The 19,878-nt window shown below is 52.3% G+C and overlaps 6 protein-coding genes across 6 annotated transcripts; 1 reads left to right on the top strand and 5 right to left on the bottom strand.

Annotated features, from left to right (window-relative positions):
• Window positions 1-127: 127 nt before the first annotated feature.
• BO86DRAFT_436251 (uncharacterized protein) lies at window positions 128-937 on the bottom strand (the record flags this gene model as incomplete). Its single annotated transcript, XM_025676003.1, has 1 exon — window positions 128-937. The coding sequence occupies exon 1, from the start codon at window positions 758-760 to the stop codon at window positions 128-130; it is 633 nt and encodes a 210-aa protein (XP_025525220.1). The 5' UTR covers window positions 761-937.
• BO86DRAFT_156290 (uncharacterized protein) lies at window positions 938-2,551 on the top strand. The gene is made up of 2 exons (XM_025666366.1): window positions 938-1,524; window positions 1,598-2,551. The coding sequence occupies exons 1-2, from the start codon at window positions 1,115-1,117 to the stop codon at window positions 2,331-2,333; spliced, it is 1,146 nt and encodes a 381-aa protein (XP_025525219.1). The 5' UTR covers window positions 938-1,114; the 3' UTR covers window positions 2,334-2,551.
• Window positions 2,552-2,870: 319 nt separating this feature from the next.
• BO86DRAFT_391187 (PH domain protein) lies at window positions 2,871-5,352 on the bottom strand. The gene is made up of 5 exons (XM_025672545.1): window positions 5,315-5,352; window positions 4,844-5,214; window positions 4,633-4,758; window positions 4,461-4,553; window positions 2,871-4,401 (listed from the first exon to the last, which is right to left on the bottom strand). Exons 2-5 carry the CDS (start codon window positions 4,967-4,969, stop codon window positions 3,199-3,201), a joined length of 1,548 nt encoding a protein of 515 aa, XP_025525218.1. The 5' UTR covers window positions 4,970-5,214; window positions 5,315-5,352; the 3' UTR covers window positions 2,871-3,198.
• A 1,097-nt stretch (window positions 5,353-6,449) lies between these two features.
• On the bottom strand, window positions 6,450-8,507 carry BO86DRAFT_401985 (arrestin family protein; the record flags this gene model as incomplete). The annotated part of the gene is made up of 5 exons (XM_025673809.1): window positions 6,450-7,298; window positions 7,352-7,780; window positions 7,839-8,157; window positions 8,222-8,365; window positions 8,449-8,507. The coding sequence occupies 5 exons, from the start codon at window positions 8,505-8,507 to the stop codon at window positions 6,450-6,452; spliced, it is 1,800 nt and encodes a 599-aa protein (XP_025525217.1).
• A 7,256-nt stretch (window positions 8,508-15,763) lies between these two features.
• Window positions 15,764-16,647, bottom strand: BO86DRAFT_156018 (SNARE domain- containing protein). The gene is made up of 3 exons (XM_025666364.1): window positions 16,524-16,647; window positions 16,269-16,377; window positions 15,764-16,133 (listed from the first exon to the last, which is right to left on the bottom strand). The coding sequence occupies exons 1-3, from the start codon at window positions 16,547-16,549 to the stop codon at window positions 15,975-15,977; spliced, it is 294 nt and encodes a 97-aa protein (XP_025525216.1). The 5' UTR covers window positions 16,550-16,647; the 3' UTR covers window positions 15,764-15,974.
• A 293-nt stretch (window positions 16,648-16,940) lies between these two features.
• BO86DRAFT_343692 (putative telomere silencing protein Zds1) lies at window positions 16,941-19,878 on the bottom strand (the record flags this gene model as incomplete). Its single annotated transcript, XM_025669158.1, has 3 exons — window positions 16,941-17,566; window positions 17,626-18,743; window positions 18,783-19,878. 3 exons carry the CDS (start codon window positions 19,876-19,878, stop codon window positions 17,354-17,356), a joined length of 2,427 nt encoding a protein of 808 aa, XP_025525215.1. The 3' UTR covers window positions 16,941-17,353.

The raw sequence follows: 19,878 nt of genomic DNA, 5'->3' as shown, positions 1-19,878 counted from the left end.
TAGTTTAAAACATGGTAACTTGGAGGGTGTAGAAAGTCAACAAAGTACGAAGTACTCCCTCCGTAGGTGATTCTTAGATACTGAGAATGGTGTAAGTTAGGTGGTAGATCCTCTAACAATGAGCATCTCAAGCAGAAGAAGATGCTAAAATGATCTCTTTCTTGTTAGAAGCAACTCTTAGTGCATCAATTGATCTCAATTGACCAGTACAATCAGGATAATGTGCCATGGCAGCGAAGTATTCTTCGAGCTTCTCTTGATAGCTGACAAGGCGGTGACCAAAGGCGGACAGCTTTCCCCCCACAATAGGGATGATTCTGCCGGCTGTGTCTCTAGTCTCTAGTCTGTCGGTCTGTCGGCTTCGACCTTCTCCACCATCACCTCCTCCTCCTCCTCCTCCTCCTCCTCCTCCTCCCTCCTTCAACTCAATCCCAAGCCATTGCGGTGCACAACTCTTTGCATTCCCCTGTCTGTATTGGCGTGAACTCATCAGATACATCACAATAAGGTTTGTGGCTCTGCTCTGCTCTTCATTGCCCTTCTCCCGTCTCTCTCCGTTTGCCTTATCGAATCCTCTGGGATCATCCTTTGCCAGATGATCATCGCATATGCGGCAGACGTTGGTTCTCATGCTTGTTGGCCACCTGAACAGCCACGCCCCTAAACTTTCTTCCTTTTTCTTTCTGTCTTCTCGCTTGTCTTTGCCTTGCCTACGATGATGCTGCTTCGTGTTCTCGCGTTTGCCTGCTATGCTGGCCATGCACCCGGGGCCGTCATTCCTCCCTGAGACATGCGCCCCCCCCGCGGCTCACTTCCCCGGGTTCTGGAACGTCATTGCGCACCGACCGGCTGCTTTATGACTACCATGATGTTCTATTTGCAAATAAAGCCTGGGCCTACCCACGAGCTGTTTGCCTAGTGTCAGCCTGGAGCGAACCAGAGCATCTTGTATCCCTCGCATATCACTTGTACCACCCCCCAGAGCCTTGTCCCCCAAAACATCGAATCTGTCTCTTCACAACCATAGCGCGCTGGGTTTGAACAACAACCTCGTCTCTTTCTGTTACATCCATCCCCAATAGCAATTCTGTTCCATCACTGCTCCAGAGAAATCATGGCTGAATCCAAGCAACCAGTCCGACCGGACTACCCTAGTCAGAAGCCCAGCGCTTTCCCCGAACCCCCGTACCGTCCATATTGGGAACGAAGCCCAATCCAATACGCTCACGATCTCCTTGGATACTCGGAGGACCCGATAGAATACGACCACAACGACCGCGACTATTGGGACAACTGCTTCTTCTTCCCGGAGGACTGTTCTTGGTCCCCGCCGAAAGACTGGACCATCGAGGAACATATCAGCAGTAGCAGCAGCAACACCGCACCAGAAGCTTGCCACGAGCAGTCCACGGACGACACAATCGCCATGATTCCCGGACTTCCCGATATCAAGATGTTAGATGCAGAGGCCCTGAGTGACCTGCTAGAAGACAACCTCTCACCCCCCGAAATCACGTCGATAATGTGTGTACATACATCCGTCCGCTGCAAGAAACCTACCGCCAATAGGCACCAGCTAACCACACATACTAACCAGAGTCTTTTCTACCAACGGTGCCATCTTCGCCTACGCCTCCACTCTCTCATCCCGCCAACTCCGTAATCTAAGCGCCACCTACGGCGCAGCCTATACCTGTTACGCAAAGAATGCCTCAACGGGCAACCTCACCGGCGTGAACCCCGCCAGCCATCCGTCGTCATACGTGACCACTCCCTCCGTATCCCTCGGCGACGTCGGATCGATTGTCTTTGAGCTCGACGACTCGGTAGCCGTCGTCACCCCCATAGCCGACAAGGTCCTCCTGGCCGCCATCGGACCCTCCAATTTGGGCAGCAACAGCGCCCAGGATGCATCCGCCAGCACCACGAACGGTCACACACACGCAACCCCGAACGGCTCCACGCACCACAGCCACCACAACCACCACCATGCATCAGGCGCAAACACCCCCGACTCCACCTCCAACAACACCCACAATGTCCGCACCTACGCCAGCGTTGTATCATCCAACGCCGGGGGCAGCAGAAGTAACGGCGCCAGCGCGTCAGGTGGTGGCGGCGGCGGCGGCGGCGGTGACACAAGCGACTCGCAAACAGACTCGCACCTCGAGACCCAATACGAGATCGACCGCAGCAGCGACCTTGCCCGTCTCGCCACGCTGAACCTCTCCGCTTCCCCGGAGATCCTTCTCGCCCTGGAGTCCAAATCCGCCGCCCTGGGTCGGTTCCTAAGCCAGAAGCTAGAAGACCTAGAAAGTCCGGAGGACTTCTAGAGCCCGTCGCCGCTCCCATGTCCACCTCCCCTGCCCCGTTTTGCTGCTGCCGCTGTATGCCTGATGGTCTTCCATACCACCATCCCAGAAATCCAGCTGCCCACTCAACCCTCTATCCCAAACTCTGAATTCACATCTGGCCTGGCAAGCTAGGCACCTAACATATTGACCTGAATCTCTAACCCTCTATCTTTCTTCCATTCTCTCTGAGCGGGCTCTTGATATATCGTCGTCGCCATTCATCACCATCACCATCACCAACACCATTATCCCTTCTCTCCGCTGATACTGTCATCGACCATTTGGACACAGATCGGGCTTTGCGTGACATGACTTCCAGCATGTGTATTCTCTTCTGCACTTTTTATTTATCTATTGTGCCCTTGAAGCGTCTTCCGTTCATAACTATTTTTGCTGTTCAAATACCATCAAGTCCATGAATCAATTGATTACAATTTTTTCACCTTTCTGTCCTGTTCACGACGAAGGAAATGTTACAGTGCCTGGTACACAGAATAAAGGTATCGCTTGTCATCAAGCGGACCAACACATTCCAGCTTTCATTAGCCAAACTAGCATCAATAGCACTAGCATCCAAGGTTCAATACATTAGAGATCAGTGTTGCAGAGCAGCGGCTTGTCGCTAGGTGAGTACAATCAAGCTACGCCCCGTGGCAAATTAGTGGGAAATGAGGAGAAAGATATAAGACTCGAAGCTCAGGCAAAGGATAACATAGGAGGCCACAAGTCATTTGGTCCTTTGAGAGAGCAACATAATTCACCGCTGAATCCGAGCGAAAATAGAAAGCAGCCGACTGTGCATAGATCCAAGGAGAAAATCCAACTAACTACATTAACAGACCACTTAGGCAGTCTTCTCAACAGTAGGGGAAGGAGCTTGGGCACCGGCCGCAGTAGCAGTGGTGTTGACGGTGGGCAAAGTGCCGGTACCGCTGGTATCGGTGCGGGTGATACCGGCGGGCCCAGCGCTGGTGGGAGCTGCGCTGGCAGGGGTGATGGGGGTCCGGGCTTGGGTGGCGCCGCCGGCGGAAGCAGCCTCCTTCTCAGCGTAGGCGGGGGGCTGATTCGTGTCGATGGGGGTGGGGTTGATCGGCGACGTGGCGGTGCTGCTGCTAGTGTGCGCCGGGCCACGAGTAGCGTCTTTGATGATGGTCCACCATTTCTCGGCCTCGTTCGGGTTGGTGGCCTTGAAGCTCAACTCGGTGTTGGTGTGGAAGGCATTTCCGACCTTGCCTCCAGAGACGTCCTTGCCCTTGACGTTGAACTTGACGCCGTCGATGGCACCAATGACGCAGTCGGGGAGGTAGAGGGAAAGTTCAGGGTGCGGGTCCTTGCGAAGGTCATCGTTGTCCTTGAACTCGTGCAGATAACGAGCGGGGGTCACAACGTAATAGCCGCTGCTGTAGCCCTTAAGCATGGCGCGGGACTTGCGCTCAAGGAGGCCCTCAATGAGGGGTTTGGTGGCACGGTGGTCCTGATTGGGGAAAGTGATATTGGCGAGAGATCTCGGAGGGGCGTCAGGGTTGACGAGAATATGATCGTTTCGGGTCATGAAGTTGACCCATTCGAAGTCAGGCGGAACGCGCTGTGCAGAGGCAAGGATGTCGCTGTACATGGTCCGGTGGCGGTCGAGCTGGGTAGTCATGTAGACGGTGAACTGCTCCATGGCGGCCTGGACGGTTTGCAGGACATGAGCCTCGAACTGCTGGAAGTTGTTCTGCACCGCAATAATGTCTTGACGATTGTTATTCTCCTCAATGACCTGCTTGTTCAGGCGATGAACAACACCCCGACGCAAGATGTAAGGGTCGTGCGCTGTGTCGATCTTGTTACCGTGGGCCGCATCCAGCGTGGCCGTGTGCTGGGCGAGCAATTCGATATGCTTTTGAGTGACTCCCCGGGCCTTATCGACAGCCTTAGCACCCTTCGCAGCTCCACCCTGGAGCTCTTTGGACTTGGCCTTAATCTCCTTGTGAAGGCGCTCAAGCGTCGGAAGTACGGACCCCTTCAGGTTCTTTTCCGAGTCGAGATACAAGTTCACCATGCCCTGCAGATCTCTTAGCAGCTGTAGTTGAGGCGACACGATTCCACGTTCTGGCAGCATACCTGAGTGTTGGACCTGACGTTCTCGAACCACGACGCAACTCCACCCACACTCTGGGAGAAGTGGTGCCCTTCCCGGAGCGGCTCATTGACAGTCTGCGCAATAATTGCCTCTCAATCAGCATCCGACGCCACACAGTTTTCAGGCATAGGCGAAAGTCCCAGCTTCGCGCACCTTCAAGACCTTCTCGAAATCCTTCGCCTGCGACTTCGAGATCTTGGCAGTTGTCGAAACATAGTCCTCCAGGTATCCGCACATGTGCTTCCAAGCTCGAAGACGTTCCAGGAGAAGGTTGGTGGTCTGATGAGCAGAAATAACAATTAGCATCATTGGTAAGCGACAGGTCCTCGGGGTTTGCGAAGGACAATGTCTTATCGCGGCATACCTCATTGCTATCGGAGTCGGGAATGGCCTCGTCGTCACTGCCCGAGGTGCGGCGGGTCATGGTGCTCCCGATAGTCGCCGTACGCTGCGGGAGCTTTTGCTCGATGGGACTGGTTGGGGTCGACATTGCTGCTGCGATTCAGGTTGAACAATGGGTAGGGTTCGCAAACACCTGGTGGTCGGAGCGGTCGAGTCGATCGAGGGCAAAGATGACAGGTAAAGGGAAAAATGTCGCTGCAGCAGATGCGCAGGCGTGGAGGAGCCGGAAGCGCGATCGGGGACTAGTATGATTAGGGGGGGGGGCTTGTCTTCGTCGAGTTCCACGCTGAAGCGGAGGTGGGGCTCTCCTCTGGTAAGGGACGGGAATAGGAACTGCGAATGTCAGTCTCGGCTTCCGGAGGATGACGACGACGGATGGAGAAAGGAAAGGGGGAACAGGATTGGGAAATAAAAATAGAGTAAAATAACATACAGTGCAGTCAGTCTCTTCTTATACGCAGAGATGAGGTTAAGAAGCAGAGGATCAAGAGCATAGAAGAGGGGTAGAAGGCGAGTTTATGAACAGCTCGTCGGTTCGTTGAGAAGAAAGGGGATCGACCGATGAAGTCACCGCCCATGATGGCGCCTGTCGGATGTCGTCGACCCCTCCTTCATTTTTCTTTTGACTTTTCTTTCTCGCTAAGCTTGGACTGTGCTGTACTGCCTGTACCTCAGCCAGTCCGGACTGGCAGCTCAATTCAGTTGGGCCATCATGGAGATGCAGCTGAGAAAGCCCAGAGATGCATCAGGAACAGGTCTGCAAGCAAACATGCCAATTGCAGCATCTCCAGTGCAATGGAGATGCCCGAATCCGGCCCCACTTATTCATCACTCATCATTCACCTTTCCAAATCGGGCCGGCAAAGACTGCCGCCGGCGCCCGCACCGCCACCCCATCCCCAAAATGATATCATCCCTACCTTTGCATTGCAGCTGAGGCATACAAAGAGCACTCTATACAAACAACCTTGAAATATCTTTTATTAAATGTCATTATTTGATTGGGATAAAGCCATGATGATAAAATATGTAGTCCCATGGTGTCTTTTTTTATGCTTTTAAATACATAATGCAGATATCATATGAACTGCTGCTGCTGATCGTGACCGTAACTCGTAAGGTACTCGTCTTCCGAAGAAGATCCAGAGAAGAGATCCAGAGGTGAAGGCGCAAAGAGAAGAGAAGCAAAGAAGAGATAACGCCAGGTTCTTGTCCGTAATGTCCCAGTCCTTCTATTATTTATTTGCAAACGCCATATATTCCATCTTCCTATCCTTGCGCGCCAGTCCAACCATGCAACATGTGTTTCAGAAGTAACCGTCGTGGGAAGATGCTGTAGTCAAGAGACGGTATGTGCGGATTGTATTTCGATGACATGAGCTAGGGTGTAATGCGATGTTTAAAAAGACGTCCCGCGTCCATTCGTGGTGGATAATTATGTGCGGTTGTAGTATGTTTGGTGATAAGCGGGGGGGGGGGGCCGGCCACGCCCAGAATCGTAGTTTTTGCGTGTCTCGTCATGATTTGGAAAAAAGCAGATTGGGTCGTTGATCACAGGCGACCTGGGTTTACCGGGCGCGAGCTTGAACGAGACGCAAGCGTCGGTCATCATCGTCGTGATGGGGAGCACGAGCGCCGAGAAAGCCAGTACGAGTCTGAAGGGAGTCCAAAGAAGGCAGGTATGTGTTGCTCCCACGGCTGCGGATGTAAGCCTGCTGGGGGGACTGGGGAGTGGAAGAGACAACGTCCTCGGCGATCACCGCTTGATAATCCGGCAGCCCAGAGTCGCACGGGCGCACACTGGTACGAACGGCTGTAGAGTAACTCGGGACACGGCTGAGGGTCTCGACCTCGGCGTACTGGGGATGGTAGGGAGTAGCCATGCCGGAGTGAATAGGGTCGTGATCAATGACTTCATCCGAGGGGCGTCGGGAAAGCTCGGGACTTGCGGGACTGTGGGAATTTGAACCCGAGCCCCCCGAAGGAGGACCGAAGTAATCGGGAGGTACACCAAGACGGCGGGTTTCAGGATCTGAGTGATGTTCGTGTTCAGGTGGCGAGGGGTGGTTGTGCAGGTTGGCACGAAGGCTTGACAGACGGCTATGCAAGGCAGACGCTGAGATGTCCGTGTTGGTCAACGCATTCATCGAAGCAAGATTTTCGACAGAGATGTTGCGGCTAAGGGCTCCGAAAGGAGTGCCAGGACCACTTCCCGGTCCCGGTGTTCGGTAACCCGAAGGATCAAGTTCACTGTACAACTGATCGAACTGGTGCTCGCCATACAAGGGAGGAGCTTGGTGAGCGATGTCGCTGATTGCTCTTTGTGCGGACTGAGGGGTCTGATCGATCAGGTTGTTGTTTTCATCGATGGCGAGGTTAGGGGAAATGAAGATAGAGACGGGGAGTGTGGCGCGGAGCTGCTAAAGATTAGAAGGAGATTTGTGAGAATTGGGAAAAGAAAGATGCGTACCTCGCTGACATGACCATCGGGGTTGAGGAGCTGAACACGAAACTTGAGCTTATGGCGGATCTTGATGCCCCGGGTGTCTGTATCCTGCAAGCAGCGAGCCAAAGTCTTCGGGAGGTCCAGATAACGTGTGAACTGGTATCCTTCAGCCATCTCGTCGATGACATCGAGGCCATTCTCTTCGTCAACTTCATGCTCGTCATTCAAGATCGTGCGAGTGCTCTTGTAGGTGTTCCGAATCGAATCAGGATCTTCAGGGTTGAGGGTGAGGTCGTGACTCTCAATGAGCTGAGAGACAATCTGGCCGATTCTGAGTCCCTTCAACAAGGGAATGAGCTTGAAGTCCACACGGATGCTGGTCCCAAAAACGACAGCCTTGGTCGGGGTGCTGATGGAATATTCAATCTTGTTGGGCCAAACATTCTCAACCGACTGCGACGGTTGCGGGTTAGTGGGCGTCGCAAAGTCTCTTGAGGTGAAGGTTGCTTACCATAGCGTGGGCGAGCTCGAGGGCACTGGCCTCCAGAGTACGAATGATGCGGAGAGGTCTGCGAACGGTAATGTCTTTCATGTATTTGCGACCGATTTCCGCCTTGAAGCGATAGGTGACATAGGTGTCGGTAAGACCTTCAACACTCTCTGGCATTGAACCCTCGAGAACGATGTCGAACGGGTACTCGTAGTTGCCGGCCGGCAGAACTTCGGTTTTGCTCTTACCCGCCTCTCTAAATCGCCACGTCTTCTCGTAGAAAACCTTCTCCCTCCAGGACTTTCTACCGCCGCCGGCAGTGGTAGAAGGCAAGTGCCAACTATGAAAAGATTGTCAGTGAGCGAACTCCGGGGATTTGCGACAGTTCGGAAGGCATCACATACCAGACACGAGAGATGCCGGTGAGGTGGAGTCGGATGTGCTTGATGGAGAGAGGTTCAGAGAGACAGAGAAGTAGCTTGCCACTCAAATGAGCACTGGCAGCCTCCTCTTCACCTCCTCGGAAGACGATATAGTCTTCATCTAGACTGTTTGGCGCAAGGGAGGGGCGCGTCAGTCAAATCGGAGTTGCAGCCGGCATACCGGAGTAAGTGCGATGAAAGTGACTCACCGAATATCGAAGTATTTCGCATGACTGGCGCCTCCGGCACCGAAGAAGCTGAGAGCCATGACGTCTTATTCTAACAGCTGCTTATTTGCAGCTGTCAGTAGAGCAAACGTAGGCCAGGTAAGACGAGGGTGTAGTAATGTCTGCAAAGTGGGATGGCAGAAAGTGAGTAGTGGGTGTGGGAGGGGAAGGTAGATGTATTAAATTAGACTTGAGAAAGGGAGGACCCAGGCTGGGAAAATCAAAACGGAAAAAGGGAAAAAGATAAAAGAAAAGAGGGAAAAAAAAACCCGCAATGATGCGACGGGGGGCCGAAAAATAAAAAAATATTTTAGAAAAAAAAATCAGAAGAAAAATAAGCCTGGCCGTGATGTGCTGGGCTGGCTTCTTTGCACTGCTTGGGACTGCTTAGGAGTGCTGTCCACCGTCCAGATTTGCAGAGCAAAAGTCCAAACGGGGGTCGACAACGGGTCCCACAGCCTAAGCAAGGAAATGGTGGTGGTGGTGGTGGAGCCTTGAAAGTGCAGCCGTTTCCGTCACTGGGTCCTTTTTCGGAGTCTCGCTCGTGAGGCCGGCTGTGGCAAGGCGGGAACCGTAGTAAAATACCCAACTAGTCCGAGTAGTACGTAGTTTGAAGATTGGATAGATTGGATTGGGGAAGGAGGGCAAATTGAGACTGTGAGAACCGGAGTTGATGCGATCAACTCCCGAGAGAGAAGAGGAAGAAGAAGAAGAAAGAAGAGAGAGAGGTGACTAAGCCCGACCCTGAACTGTTGTATCAACTAAAGATAGAACAGGATGAGATGCTGAATGAGATGATGCGATCAAAACTTAGAAGGGTTCTGGAATCGCGGTTAGTCAATCGATGATGAACAAAGACCAACTCTTCTCCACAGAGTCATTCACTGAGGAATTCTCAATGGAGTCCATAGAAAATGAAAGGTATTGTGAATGAAGAAAGGGTAAGAAGATGGAAGGGACGGATTGATTGCCTACCGGAAAAATTGGTCTGCAAGTTCAGGAGCAGAACAAGAGCAGAGAGAGGTATGGAGAGTTACTTCGCACAAGGTAAATCCTAAGCCAAGAGATAACATACAGTAACATCCGCAATCAGCAGGATCCGGAGGACCTTATTAGTCTTCTGAGTACTAGGTCTGACCCTGAGAATTTTTCCGTCGCCTGAGATGCTTCGGGGGTTTTACGGTAGTCGATCACGTCCTCGTAAGATCAGCCCTAGACGGCTGTCTGGTTATCCGGTGGCCAAGGCCTACACGTAATTCAGGTACAACAGCCACACTGAAGAGTAACGATAGCGACGATCAATATGGCGATAGGGATCATTCCCACTATCTACAGAGGACCTGCGTAGTCTTCTACTCAGTACTGTGGAATGGCAGTCCCTCAGTATGAGCACGGAGTATCTCAGCTGTATGGGTGCATACCTCGGGATCATCCTTCCCGCATGATGATACGCGGTCTAGTCTAGTCTCCTTGAGGTAAATCACCTCCCAGTCGCATCTTCCCGCTGCGACAGTACTGCCCGCTGCTACTCCCCGACCTCACTCATCCACGTCTCGAATCCCTTCTGGAGATGAGAAGCAGCCAATATCTCTTCTGCTACTGGATCTCATGAGCTCTCACATACACCAACTACCCCTCGGTTTCATGGACATCAAAGCGCATACACACACGCACGTACGCACGCACGCACACACACACGCACAGCCATGCAGTCGCGCAGGTCGCACCGCAGCAGCTTTGGATCCCACCTGCAGGGAGTATGCAAGAGATCGTGACCAATTCCAATTCACCCTAGCATTCGTCACTCCTGGTGCCCCACCAGGATGATGATCTATCTGCTTATCATGCTATCGGGAGCCCGCCCTGCAACATTCGGTATCATATGTTGTTCGCCCTTGCTACCACGATTTCCCCTCTCCTCTCCTCTCCTCCCTACGGAATAATTCATGCAGTGCTCCCCGAGGCCAACTGCCGAGTGGCATGACATCCAGCCAACAGCTCAAGCCATGCCAATCCTCTCGGGAAGAGGGAGGATTGGAGAGGGGGCGAAACAAGCACACAAAAGCAATCGCCAGGGGAAGGATAATTCAGAAAGAGTTAGTGAAGTGTAGGGGTCTTCTTTGGAATCGATGTGACAGCAACCCTTCCCGAGCTTCAAATGTCAAGGATGAAGCTCAAGTTTTCGCAAACCCATGCCTGAAGTGGAGAACAATTAACCCATCCATTTGATTTTCTTCGGGCAGCACCATTAGCGTTCCGGGCCACACTCCACCACGGGTATCTTTTGACAGTTGAAGTTAGCAACATGAATCGGTGTGACCGACCGATATACTCGTACTCATACATAAGACCACTCAATTGAGTCAAAGGAGGGGCAGATTTCGAAACTTTTGATATTGGCGGGGCGTTGGCGTAATCTACGCACAATGTGTGGAGTTTTAACTATCAGTGTTACATTGGCCTTTCGATTCTGAGACAAGTGCGAGTAAAAGCAAGTTACTTTCGATGACCGTGGTAGTAGGGCAGGTTCTATTTTCAGAAAAGAAATCACGTATTGCACATGTGTGCAGCTCGCTTTGTAGCTCAGCACAGCTCCAGCCAAAGACGGTATCCATAGCTTCAATATTCCCTACTGCGGCTCAGCGCACGAGGATGCAAAGCACACACGCACTGGACGTGACTTCAGCAAGCTCGGCTGCAACTCTCACGATTGGGGGTCAACAAATTAGGGGATTGGAGCGCCAGCAGAATTCATATACTAGGTGTATCAGAAACACATTTCATGTGAGAGGGCGACCGACCGGCTTCTAGAACGGACACTTCGATCTCCTAGTCGGGACCCTCTGGTTTACTCCGTAGCTACTCACCACCACTTCTTACCTAGTCCATCCGACTTGGGACGGTGGACCCGGGTAGACTAAACTTGTCGATGCATCAAATATCATACACCGCTATCGGGCGCTCTCGGGGACTGTTCCGGTAAGGGTCGGGGGAAACCGCATCCTTTTCGGCGGCCGCCTGTCATGCACCCGGAGTTTCGATGGTTATCGCAAGCTAGACTATGAGTACGAATTCCCGTCTCAGATATTCCTCGGAATAGAAAGAGCGCAAGGGTAATCAGCCGGTATATACCGTAAGAATGACGCCGATTGCATTCGTCGCGAAAGGAGATTGTCGCGACTCTTGACGCAAACTATGATGCGATAAGCAAGTTCCAGGCCCCTTTTAGTTTTAGCAGATGCTAAGATTTTTCGGCTTGACAAGAGCCTGGGCCCACTGCTCCGTTGTCAAGACTCAAGAGAGATTTTGGTCCCTGACGGTCAGTGAATGGTCAAGTCTGCAATCGCTATCTATGACGGATGAGACAATTGTATGCCAATCGACGCGGTGAGTCAAAAGAACAAAAGAAAGGCCCGAACCAAATCATCGGAGGAGTGATTTGCAGAACCACATCGAATGATCACATCATCCGAGCCAGAAAACTCAATCAGGTGGGCCGGAATACAAGAACAAAATTCAACTTGGCGGCCCACTTGCGATTTGTGGCTTCGGGATGTTGCAAACCACAAATCATGATCACTCAAAAATCCTCCCGGAGGTGGACTTTTAAGATCTCGTTCTCGCCTGGCAGGCTGGCACTCTTCCGCAAGCTGGTCCGAAATCATCATGATTCCCCTTTCGCTATGCTACAGAGGGAACTACACAGTCTTCATAGCTCTTGGCATTTACGGTCGGAAGGCTTGTTTGCGAAGGAGATTTCGTCTTGCAGCCACACAATCCCAGCACGTGCTCGACACAGGCACGTAAGCTCCGCACCTGGATTGGGTAAGGATCACTTGATGAAGCGTCGTCCATGCCAGTTTATCGCCACAGACGGGCGACCAAAAAGTTCTGATCGTGCAGTTACCAATTCAGTCTAGACGAAGCACGGGCCCAAGGACTCAGGACTCAGGACTCAGGACTCAGGAGCAAAGAGTCAGACAAGGCACGGAATGCCGTGCTCCGTTAAGATCCAGGGGCCTATAGACCTTTTTCGGCTTGCCGAGTCCTCTGGCCTGCGGCCCAGCCCTGTCCTGTCCGGTGTCCCCTTTCGGCATAGACCTGCCATCATATCACTGTCAGTGATAGGAAAATCCGAATGGACCATTGGACTTATCATGAAGATCCAGATGATGAGATCAGAAGTACTCCTGTACCAGAAATTGGCTTCCGTAGCGGATCGACGCGACCAAGTATGCTGGCTCAGGGAGTACTGTAGAGGAAAGTTGGATAGTCAGATAGTCAGCCAGCCCACTCTCCCCCTGCAGTAGTAGTGACCAGTTAGTGTGCTTCGGATTTCAGACGACTCTGTCTAGCGGTTGTAGTGTGATGAATTGATGATAATGACCGGAACCATTGGCAGTCTAGCCAGGTACCAAGCACGGACGCTTTAAGTCTGTGGGCGTGTCGGGCAGCAGTCCTCCTTCAACTCAACTACCCGCCTTCCTTTCTCTATTGAGCCTTGTTGGTGCCTAAGGTGCCTAAGGTGCCTAAGGACCAACAAGCGGCAGCGGCGGGCAGCACGTGGCCCTCAACCCTCAACCTCAAGTCCGGTTTCTTTTCCCGGCCGTCCTTTTCCAAGTTCATTCACCCCTCCTCCTTATCAGGAACCACCCTTTCCCCCCTTATCAATTGTCCGATTGTCGCAAGAGAATCTCTATCTCGTTATCGATTTACCCGAGTTACGCGACCTTCCAGCCGAGGTTCGCTACAATCCCTGCCGCCACCATCTATATCACGATCGCCCCATTCTCACAGGATGAGCTCACGTGCGAGGGAAATGGCGCCATGCCCCTTTCTGATTGTTTTCAGAAGGAAAGCTTGCCGTGATGCTGTTCCGGACTGCTGGAGCGCATAAAGACAAACGAGAGCCGGAAAATACCTTTGCAGCTGGGGCATCATGATTCAACTGGCACATGCAGATCAGGGTGAGATCTACTCATTCTCATCCACTTTCATCCACTCTTTCTTATCATATCAAATCGCCGAGGTCGAGGCTGCGATTAGATAATCGCGCGATCGCATACTGTATCCACTGCAGTCACCCGCCGGTCATTGTAACGATCTTCTGACTTCCCGACTTTAAAGCCATCGACCTCCCTGACGGCTAAGAATCCGATCTGAAAGACATACCCCATGACGGACGGTTGGACTCCGGCAGAGGGAGTGTCCATCGCTTGTGAATGGACGCATCATCTCCAAATCCTCTGTGGCGGACGGCCATGACGTACTGTTATCAACATGATCGGCCACCCACCTCCCCGGCTCTTCTCGACACTCCAGGTGTCTTTGTCCGAATAAGCCACTGTGCTGGATGGAACAGCCTGGATTCGCCCGCGAATCGTCCCCAAAGATATTTCTAGCCAAAGCCTCTCGTCCCCCATGTAATACGTACTCGTTGTCAATGGATCTGCACCGCGGGAACGTAACGACTCTGACGCAAAGTGTGCTGCATCGAGAGCCACCATCCCGTCCTAGCACGATCACCCGGACCAGCCGGTATGCGTCACATTGAGCTTGGGCCGGAGGGCCCTCGAAGCCGAGGTTCCACTGAACCCTCACGATCCGTTATGGGGAAATGCCAAAGAAGGTATCTCCGGCGAGGGATCGCGAAACCTCTCAGGCCACCTGCGCATTGTGGCGTTTGTTGCATATACATGTACCCAATCAAGGGCCTGGTCCTGTCTGCTGACCGGCATGCTGATACTGTACAAAAGTTCCAGAATGCCTCTCTTGCAAGACACATGCACAACCACCGCTGCTGATTCTCATTCGCTTTCATCCCGGCTCTTCTTAATTACCAATTTTGCTAGAGGCAAGCCCTTCAGCCAACCAGTTCAGCCAGTCATTCTCACACAGCCTACTCTCAAATTTGTGGTGCTCATGTTGTGCTAGTGCGTCGATTCTCAGGGCTACAAGTGTGCCATCGCCTGAGCGTCCTACATCACAGACAGACAACAGAATTCTGGGCCAATGATTCAAACTACTGCGGAAATACTATCCATTATCGGTGGCACAGGCGTTTCCACTGGTAAAGACACTTGCAATTTGAATTGTACACCCGGCTTGTCCGTGTCCATTCATATTCTACTGCAGCGGTTTTCTTCTTGAGTTGAGCCTAGTTTGGGGATGGTTGTATTGTTCGCCGGCCCATGTTCAACGCATTGTACTGTGTACAATTCTCATTATTCACAAACTTGCTGTTGAATCCACCGTTGCTCGACTCGATACTGATCGAACTTGTTGCTTTCTTCTCCGTCCGGGTTGCTCTCCAAGCCTTGCCACGAATGCTGACAACTAGACGCTTCATCTGGACCTGATCCCATCGCCGCCGTGGCTGTGCCAGGCTTAGGAGCACCGCGTTTCTGCTCTGTTGAATCATATCTCCGCACGCACTGACACGGCTGTATTCAGCGGTTCCACAAGCAGAATAAGTACATGTTTGACGTGGCCTGCCATAGCCACGGTGCTGTCACTAATGTTTGAGTAGACACCAGCATTCTCTGACCGTTGCAAGCATAACCCTACCACTCGTCTCTCTGTTACGAGAATCCGATAGGGGATCCGACCCAAGATTAGGTGGTAAAGGCAGCGAGGGATAGTCAGGTAGATTTTAGACGAATTTCATACATGGACAGCAGTCATGCACGAGCTTCCAACAAACACAAATAGCGAACCAATCCTATCTCCTGGGTATAACAGATTCCAGCTCAGCTGTACTGCACCCGCCATAAAGAGAGCGGACAACCGACGCTGTGATTTCCTCAGCCAACCTCACAGCAGCAGCAGCACATTCAGCAAACCAAAATAGGCTCGACCAAAACAGCAGCTAATGTCTACACCAACAGACGAAAGGCATGGCCATCACAAAACAACAAGATCTACCAGAGGATCGCAACGATCCACCCCAACCCACTACTTAGGCCAGTACCTGAACATAAAAACGCAAACAATATACACCCACCACCCTTATATCAGCCCCCACAAAAGCGAAAAAGAACCCACAAACATGCATCGGTCTAAAATAACCCTAAAACCAAACCTATAAGTACAGTACAAGTGAACACAAACTATAAACACCACAAAGAAGAAGTAAAGCAAGGGGACCAACAATCCCCATTCATCGCTATACATTAAACCCAACCCCGATCCCAACCCATCATCACCATAAGAAATAAATCGAACAGAAAAAGAAAAGAACAAGTCCTTGAAACCCGCAAGTCGACTTGTCCCGAAAATTACCCCGTCCTCCCGCAAATCAAAGACACAGCTAGCCAGCTAGCCATGATACCCCTACTGCCCCGTTCCCCTCAGAATCAACAAACAGCAGCAAAGCCCACCACCGCTCCGCTCCGCAACACAACGAAAAAAGCGGACACCAACCCAACCCACCCTGAATAACCATCCCACAACCCCAACCAAAGCAAGATAGACGGAGAAGAGGGGGGGGGGAGGGGGGGCAAAGGATCTTAAAAGATCCACCCTAAAATCATCCAAACTAGCAAACCCGCCACGACCACAATGCACGCGACCTTCAGCACGGCGACCGTATCGCCCTGGCGCGCCATGCGGGTCAACCGACTGGCGCTGCCCTTGAGATTCGTGGACAGGGAGGAGAAGACTTGGTTCTGTGCAGACAAGAAAAAAAAAACGTCAGTCTTGCGATCAAAGGCCCCAAACCCCACACACCCCCGAATCCAGCCCACCGAATCGCAAACCAACCCCCATCCAAACACTCAAAACGGGGTGCCGGGGAGACGAACCGAATGATCCAACGTCTCCTGGTCCCGCGCATTATCATAAATATCAATCGTCACGGACTTGAGCGCCGAGACCTTCGAGGAGAGGGAGTTGAGAAGGGCGTTGTTCTGTCTATTTCACCCCCATAGGATGTCAGTATAGATCTTCCGGACTATCACATCTGTAGGGTCCGGAAACAAGAGTCGAAACTATCCAGGGGTTCGATCTGTCGTCGAAGCCGAAGAGGAGGGTCAGGGAGAATCAAGGGAGGAACGTACTGTTCGCGCTCGTAGGCTTCGGCCATTTTCGCGGTGGTTGCTGTTCGGTTCAGGGTCGGGGCGAGGGTAAGAAACAAGTGCAAGGTTGTTTTGAGAGGTGTAGAGGGATCCGAATCTCCAGAGGTATTAGATCAGGTGAATGCAGCGGAGTGCGTTGTCTATTAGGATAAGAACGATGAAGCAAAAATACCGGGGTCTCAGGCAGCACGGAGTACGGAGGAAGTCAAGAGTCCATGGCCGGCCGGGGGTGGATTGGATGACGCTGCGGAGGCTTGTGGGGGGAGACGGTGGTCACGTGCCCTACCAATCGCCAGGTCGCGGCCCCCCTCCTCGGTGGATGATTTACTTGGGGACATAGTATGTAAAGAAGTTACAAGCTATTTAAACATCCTCAGCCAGAATCAAGTCAGCCCCGCCAATGGCTACTAGCCTCCAGTCGGTGGTCAGGTTCTATGATAAAATAAAGCGTTAATACAGACAGTAAAGAATAGAAAATCAAGCCAACCCCTCTCGCTATGCGATCAAATCAAGCCAAGGCAACAACAACAGGTCATATCAGGCACTACCCCGCCATCATCATGGAATATGCAAAAGTGCACTATATAAACTTGGTTCACAGCAGCTTTCCTGTGTGTATAGTGGAATATGAAACAGAAACCCTCATATCCTTTTCTTTCGTTGTGCTATTTGCCACATATCGCGGGTCCGAAGATAGGAGCTAACACCAGTGTACAAAGCTGCAAAACGGCGCCCGTTCCGACAGAAGCAGGGGTATAGAAATGCTCGTCAACTATTCGACCGTAGCAAGGGAAGAGCCTGTCCATTCACAATCACCACATATCGTCTTCGTCGTCATCCAACTGCATATCGTCTCCAAAGGTTGAATGACCGTATTGACTATGGCCTGGGCCGTATGCATTCCCATTGTCGTAGCCATCTTTGCTCCCACGCGACTGGGATCGGTACTGGTCCTGATGCTCGTCACTATATTCATACATCTGAGGATCATCGTAGGAACTGTCTGTGTACTGTTGCTCCTGAGCCTGCAAGTAGAAGGGAAAGTCAGCAGATGCCTACCAAGGCCTTGGTAGCAAGAACTTACCTCGTGATACCGCTGGTACTGTTGGTACTCTTCCTGTTGTCGCTGCTGCTGTCGCTGAGCCGCTGACGTTGCGAGCATCATATGCGGGTGCATCTGTTGCACCTTGGCCAAGTACGAATACATGAAATTACTCAACAAGACCTGCGAGTACAGCGCGCGTCGGGGATTTGCGAGCTTGATATGTGCCATCCGGTAGATTGCTCGTTCTTCCAGGATAGAGAACCGAGTCCAAGCGTAATCGATATCTGGCCGCAACTCCCGAACTGGCGGCTCAGGGGACAAGTTCCGAGAGGAGCTCTTCTTGTGATGATGTCCGCTATCGCCGTTGCTCTTCTTCCTACTACCACCGAAGATGGACGAGAATAGTCCCGATTCCTTCTCTTTCTTCGATTCGCCGGAAGCTCTCCGTGTGTTGTCTTTGCGTCGTTCATCCTCTAGCTTGGGGTCCAGTCGGTCCATGACAAGGCTTTCGCGTCCCCGCTGGATAGTTTCGGTCGACAACGGTGGGGCGTGAGATGCATCGTGTGCTTTGTCCGCAGACTTCGATTTGTGCTTCTTCGACTCGCTGTCCTTGTCTTTCTTCTTATCTTTATCCTTGTCCTTCTCCTCGTTGCCCAGAAGCCAGTGCCAGCTCGATTTGCGTCCTCCTTCGGACTCCTTTTTGTCCTTTGACTTCTTCGATTCGGATTTCTTTTCTTCTGGCTTGCGTTCCTCTGGCTTGCGATCTTCCGACACGGTGGGGATAAATGAAAGACTGTCGGTTCGCATAGTATTACCGGGCAAGGGCTGTGGGTTATTGGCGAACTCGTTAAGAGTGGGGGCGGCATCCGTGGCATGTGTGCGACTGAGTCCGGAACGTTTGTTAGGGGGCCGCTCGTGTGATCGATCTGCTACCGAAGGGCCCTTTGAGGGCGGGGTGTGCTGCGGGGAACTCGGGCTCGGGGGTGTGGCATTGCTTTCGGGCGGCGGGGTCTCAATTATTTCGGGTATTCTCTGTTCGGAGGATGGAATGTTCAATGTCGAGCGTCCATTCGAGCTGATCCGCGAATGCCATTGTTGACGTTCAGGTGGAGGGGCGCTTGCCCGATCTGATGGATCGGGAAGAACGGAGTCACTTACTGAAGGTGTTGGTTCGGAAGCCGGATCCGATGAAAAACTAGATGTTGTGTCAGGGGTATGCGGTGTTCCTTGAGTAGACTTGGCCAAGGCTTGCGACCGTGTTACACTCGGCGTGGGATCAGTCGATACCCGTGTCAGACCTATGGCTGCTTGTCCGCCTGTAGGGTCGTTTCCGTCCGCCGATTTCCCTGCCCGTTTGGAGTATGGAGCTTTCTCTCCCTTTCTTAGGCTTCCAGCCTTGCGATATTGGGTTCTTGTTGAGCGTCGAAGACTGTAACCCGGAGGGGCTGGAGGAAGTATCGGCCTATCTTCGTCGGCCGATAACCCAAGTTTTTGGATATCGCTGAGAATTGACGAAGCGCTCGGCGTGCGCGATTTCGAGTCATCGACCAAGGTTTCCAACTCATGCAGGTTGGGACCCAATGAGTCCTTTTGTGTCTGTGAGCGTTTACGCTCAAGCCGCTCCGCGCCATCCGTATAGCCATGAGAGCTGTCGATCTGCCTTGAAAGCATGGACCGCTTTCGTCTCAGTCCTCCTCGCATGCCTTCGCCATCCGAGCCTAAGGTCGAGAAATCCCCGGATTTCCGTTTGATCATATCTGCCTTACTCTCGAGAAAGGATTTGAACTCCTTGGGTGCCAACTCCGGGTGTAACCGGGCGGGGACCCAAAAAAGGCGGGCAGCATCATTCTCATCGTCGGAGGGAGAGGGCGCGATCGACGGCACTGAAAAGCTCGGCAGGTCGGGATCCCCGGTGGCTGCCACGTCCATTGACATCCGCCGGATTGCAGCCAAGTTGCTCAGCTCTTGTGCCACGGCGGCTGGATTGGACTCGTAATCGATATCGTTGAGAGGGAACGAGGTAGTAGCGGTGTCGGTGGAGCCGGGGGAGGCGGTCGAGGCGGGAGACGTCGGGCTGCTCTCCACAGACTTGGAACCTTGCGCCCATGTTTGCCCATTCACTTGCCGTTGGTTTGCTTCACTCAGATGGTTTTTCACTTGTAGATTTTGGGGAGAGGTAGGAGATTCGCAGCCGGCAAGGTTTGGAGGGATGATTGAGATCGCTTCACTTAAAGGGGAGGAGATATAGCTGAGGCGCCGCGAATCGCGTTTGTCGTAATCATCTTCGTACAT

This window comes from Aspergillus japonicus (assembly GCF_003184785.1).
Source record: "Aspergillus japonicus CBS 114.51 unplaced genomic scaffold BO86scaffold_47, whole genome shotgun sequence".
NCBI classification, from domain to species: domain Eukaryota; kingdom Fungi; phylum Ascomycota; class Eurotiomycetes; order Eurotiales; family Aspergillaceae; genus Aspergillus; species Aspergillus japonicus.
The sequence above is the reverse complement of the archived record's forward strand: the minus strand, read 5'-3'. Positions and strand labels throughout refer to the sequence as shown.

Coding starts and splice junctions, on each gene's coding strand:
- BO86DRAFT_156290 (XM_025666366.1), top strand. CDS start 1,115: ATGGCTGAATCCAAGCAACCAGTCCGACCGGACTACCCTAGTCAGAAG. Junction 1,525..1,597: donor CCCGAAATCACGTCGATAAT/GTGTGTACATAC, acceptor CATACTAACCAG/AGTCTTTTCTACCAACGGTG.
- BO86DRAFT_391187 (XM_025672545.1), bottom strand. CDS start 4,969: ATGTCGACCCCAACCAGTCCCATCGAGCAAAAGCTCCCGCAGCGTACG. Junction 4,759..4,843: donor CCGACTCCGATAGCAATGAG/GTATGCCGCGAT, acceptor TCTGCTCATCAG/ACCACCAACCTTCTCCTGGA. Junction 4,554..4,632: donor ATTTCGAGAAGGTCTTGAAG/GTGCGCGAAGCT, acceptor ATTATTGCGCAG/ACTGTCAATGAGCCGCTCCG.
- BO86DRAFT_156018 (XM_025666364.1), bottom strand. CDS start 16,549: ATGGCCGAAGCCTACGAGCGCGAACA. Junction 16,378..16,523: donor GAAGCCTACGAGCGCGAACA/GTACGTTCCTCC, acceptor GGGGTGAAATAG/ACAGAACAACGCCCTTCTCA. Junction 16,134..16,268: donor AGGAGACGTTGGATCATTCG/GTTCGTCTCCCC, acceptor TTGTCTGCACAG/AACCAAGTCTTCTCCTCCCT.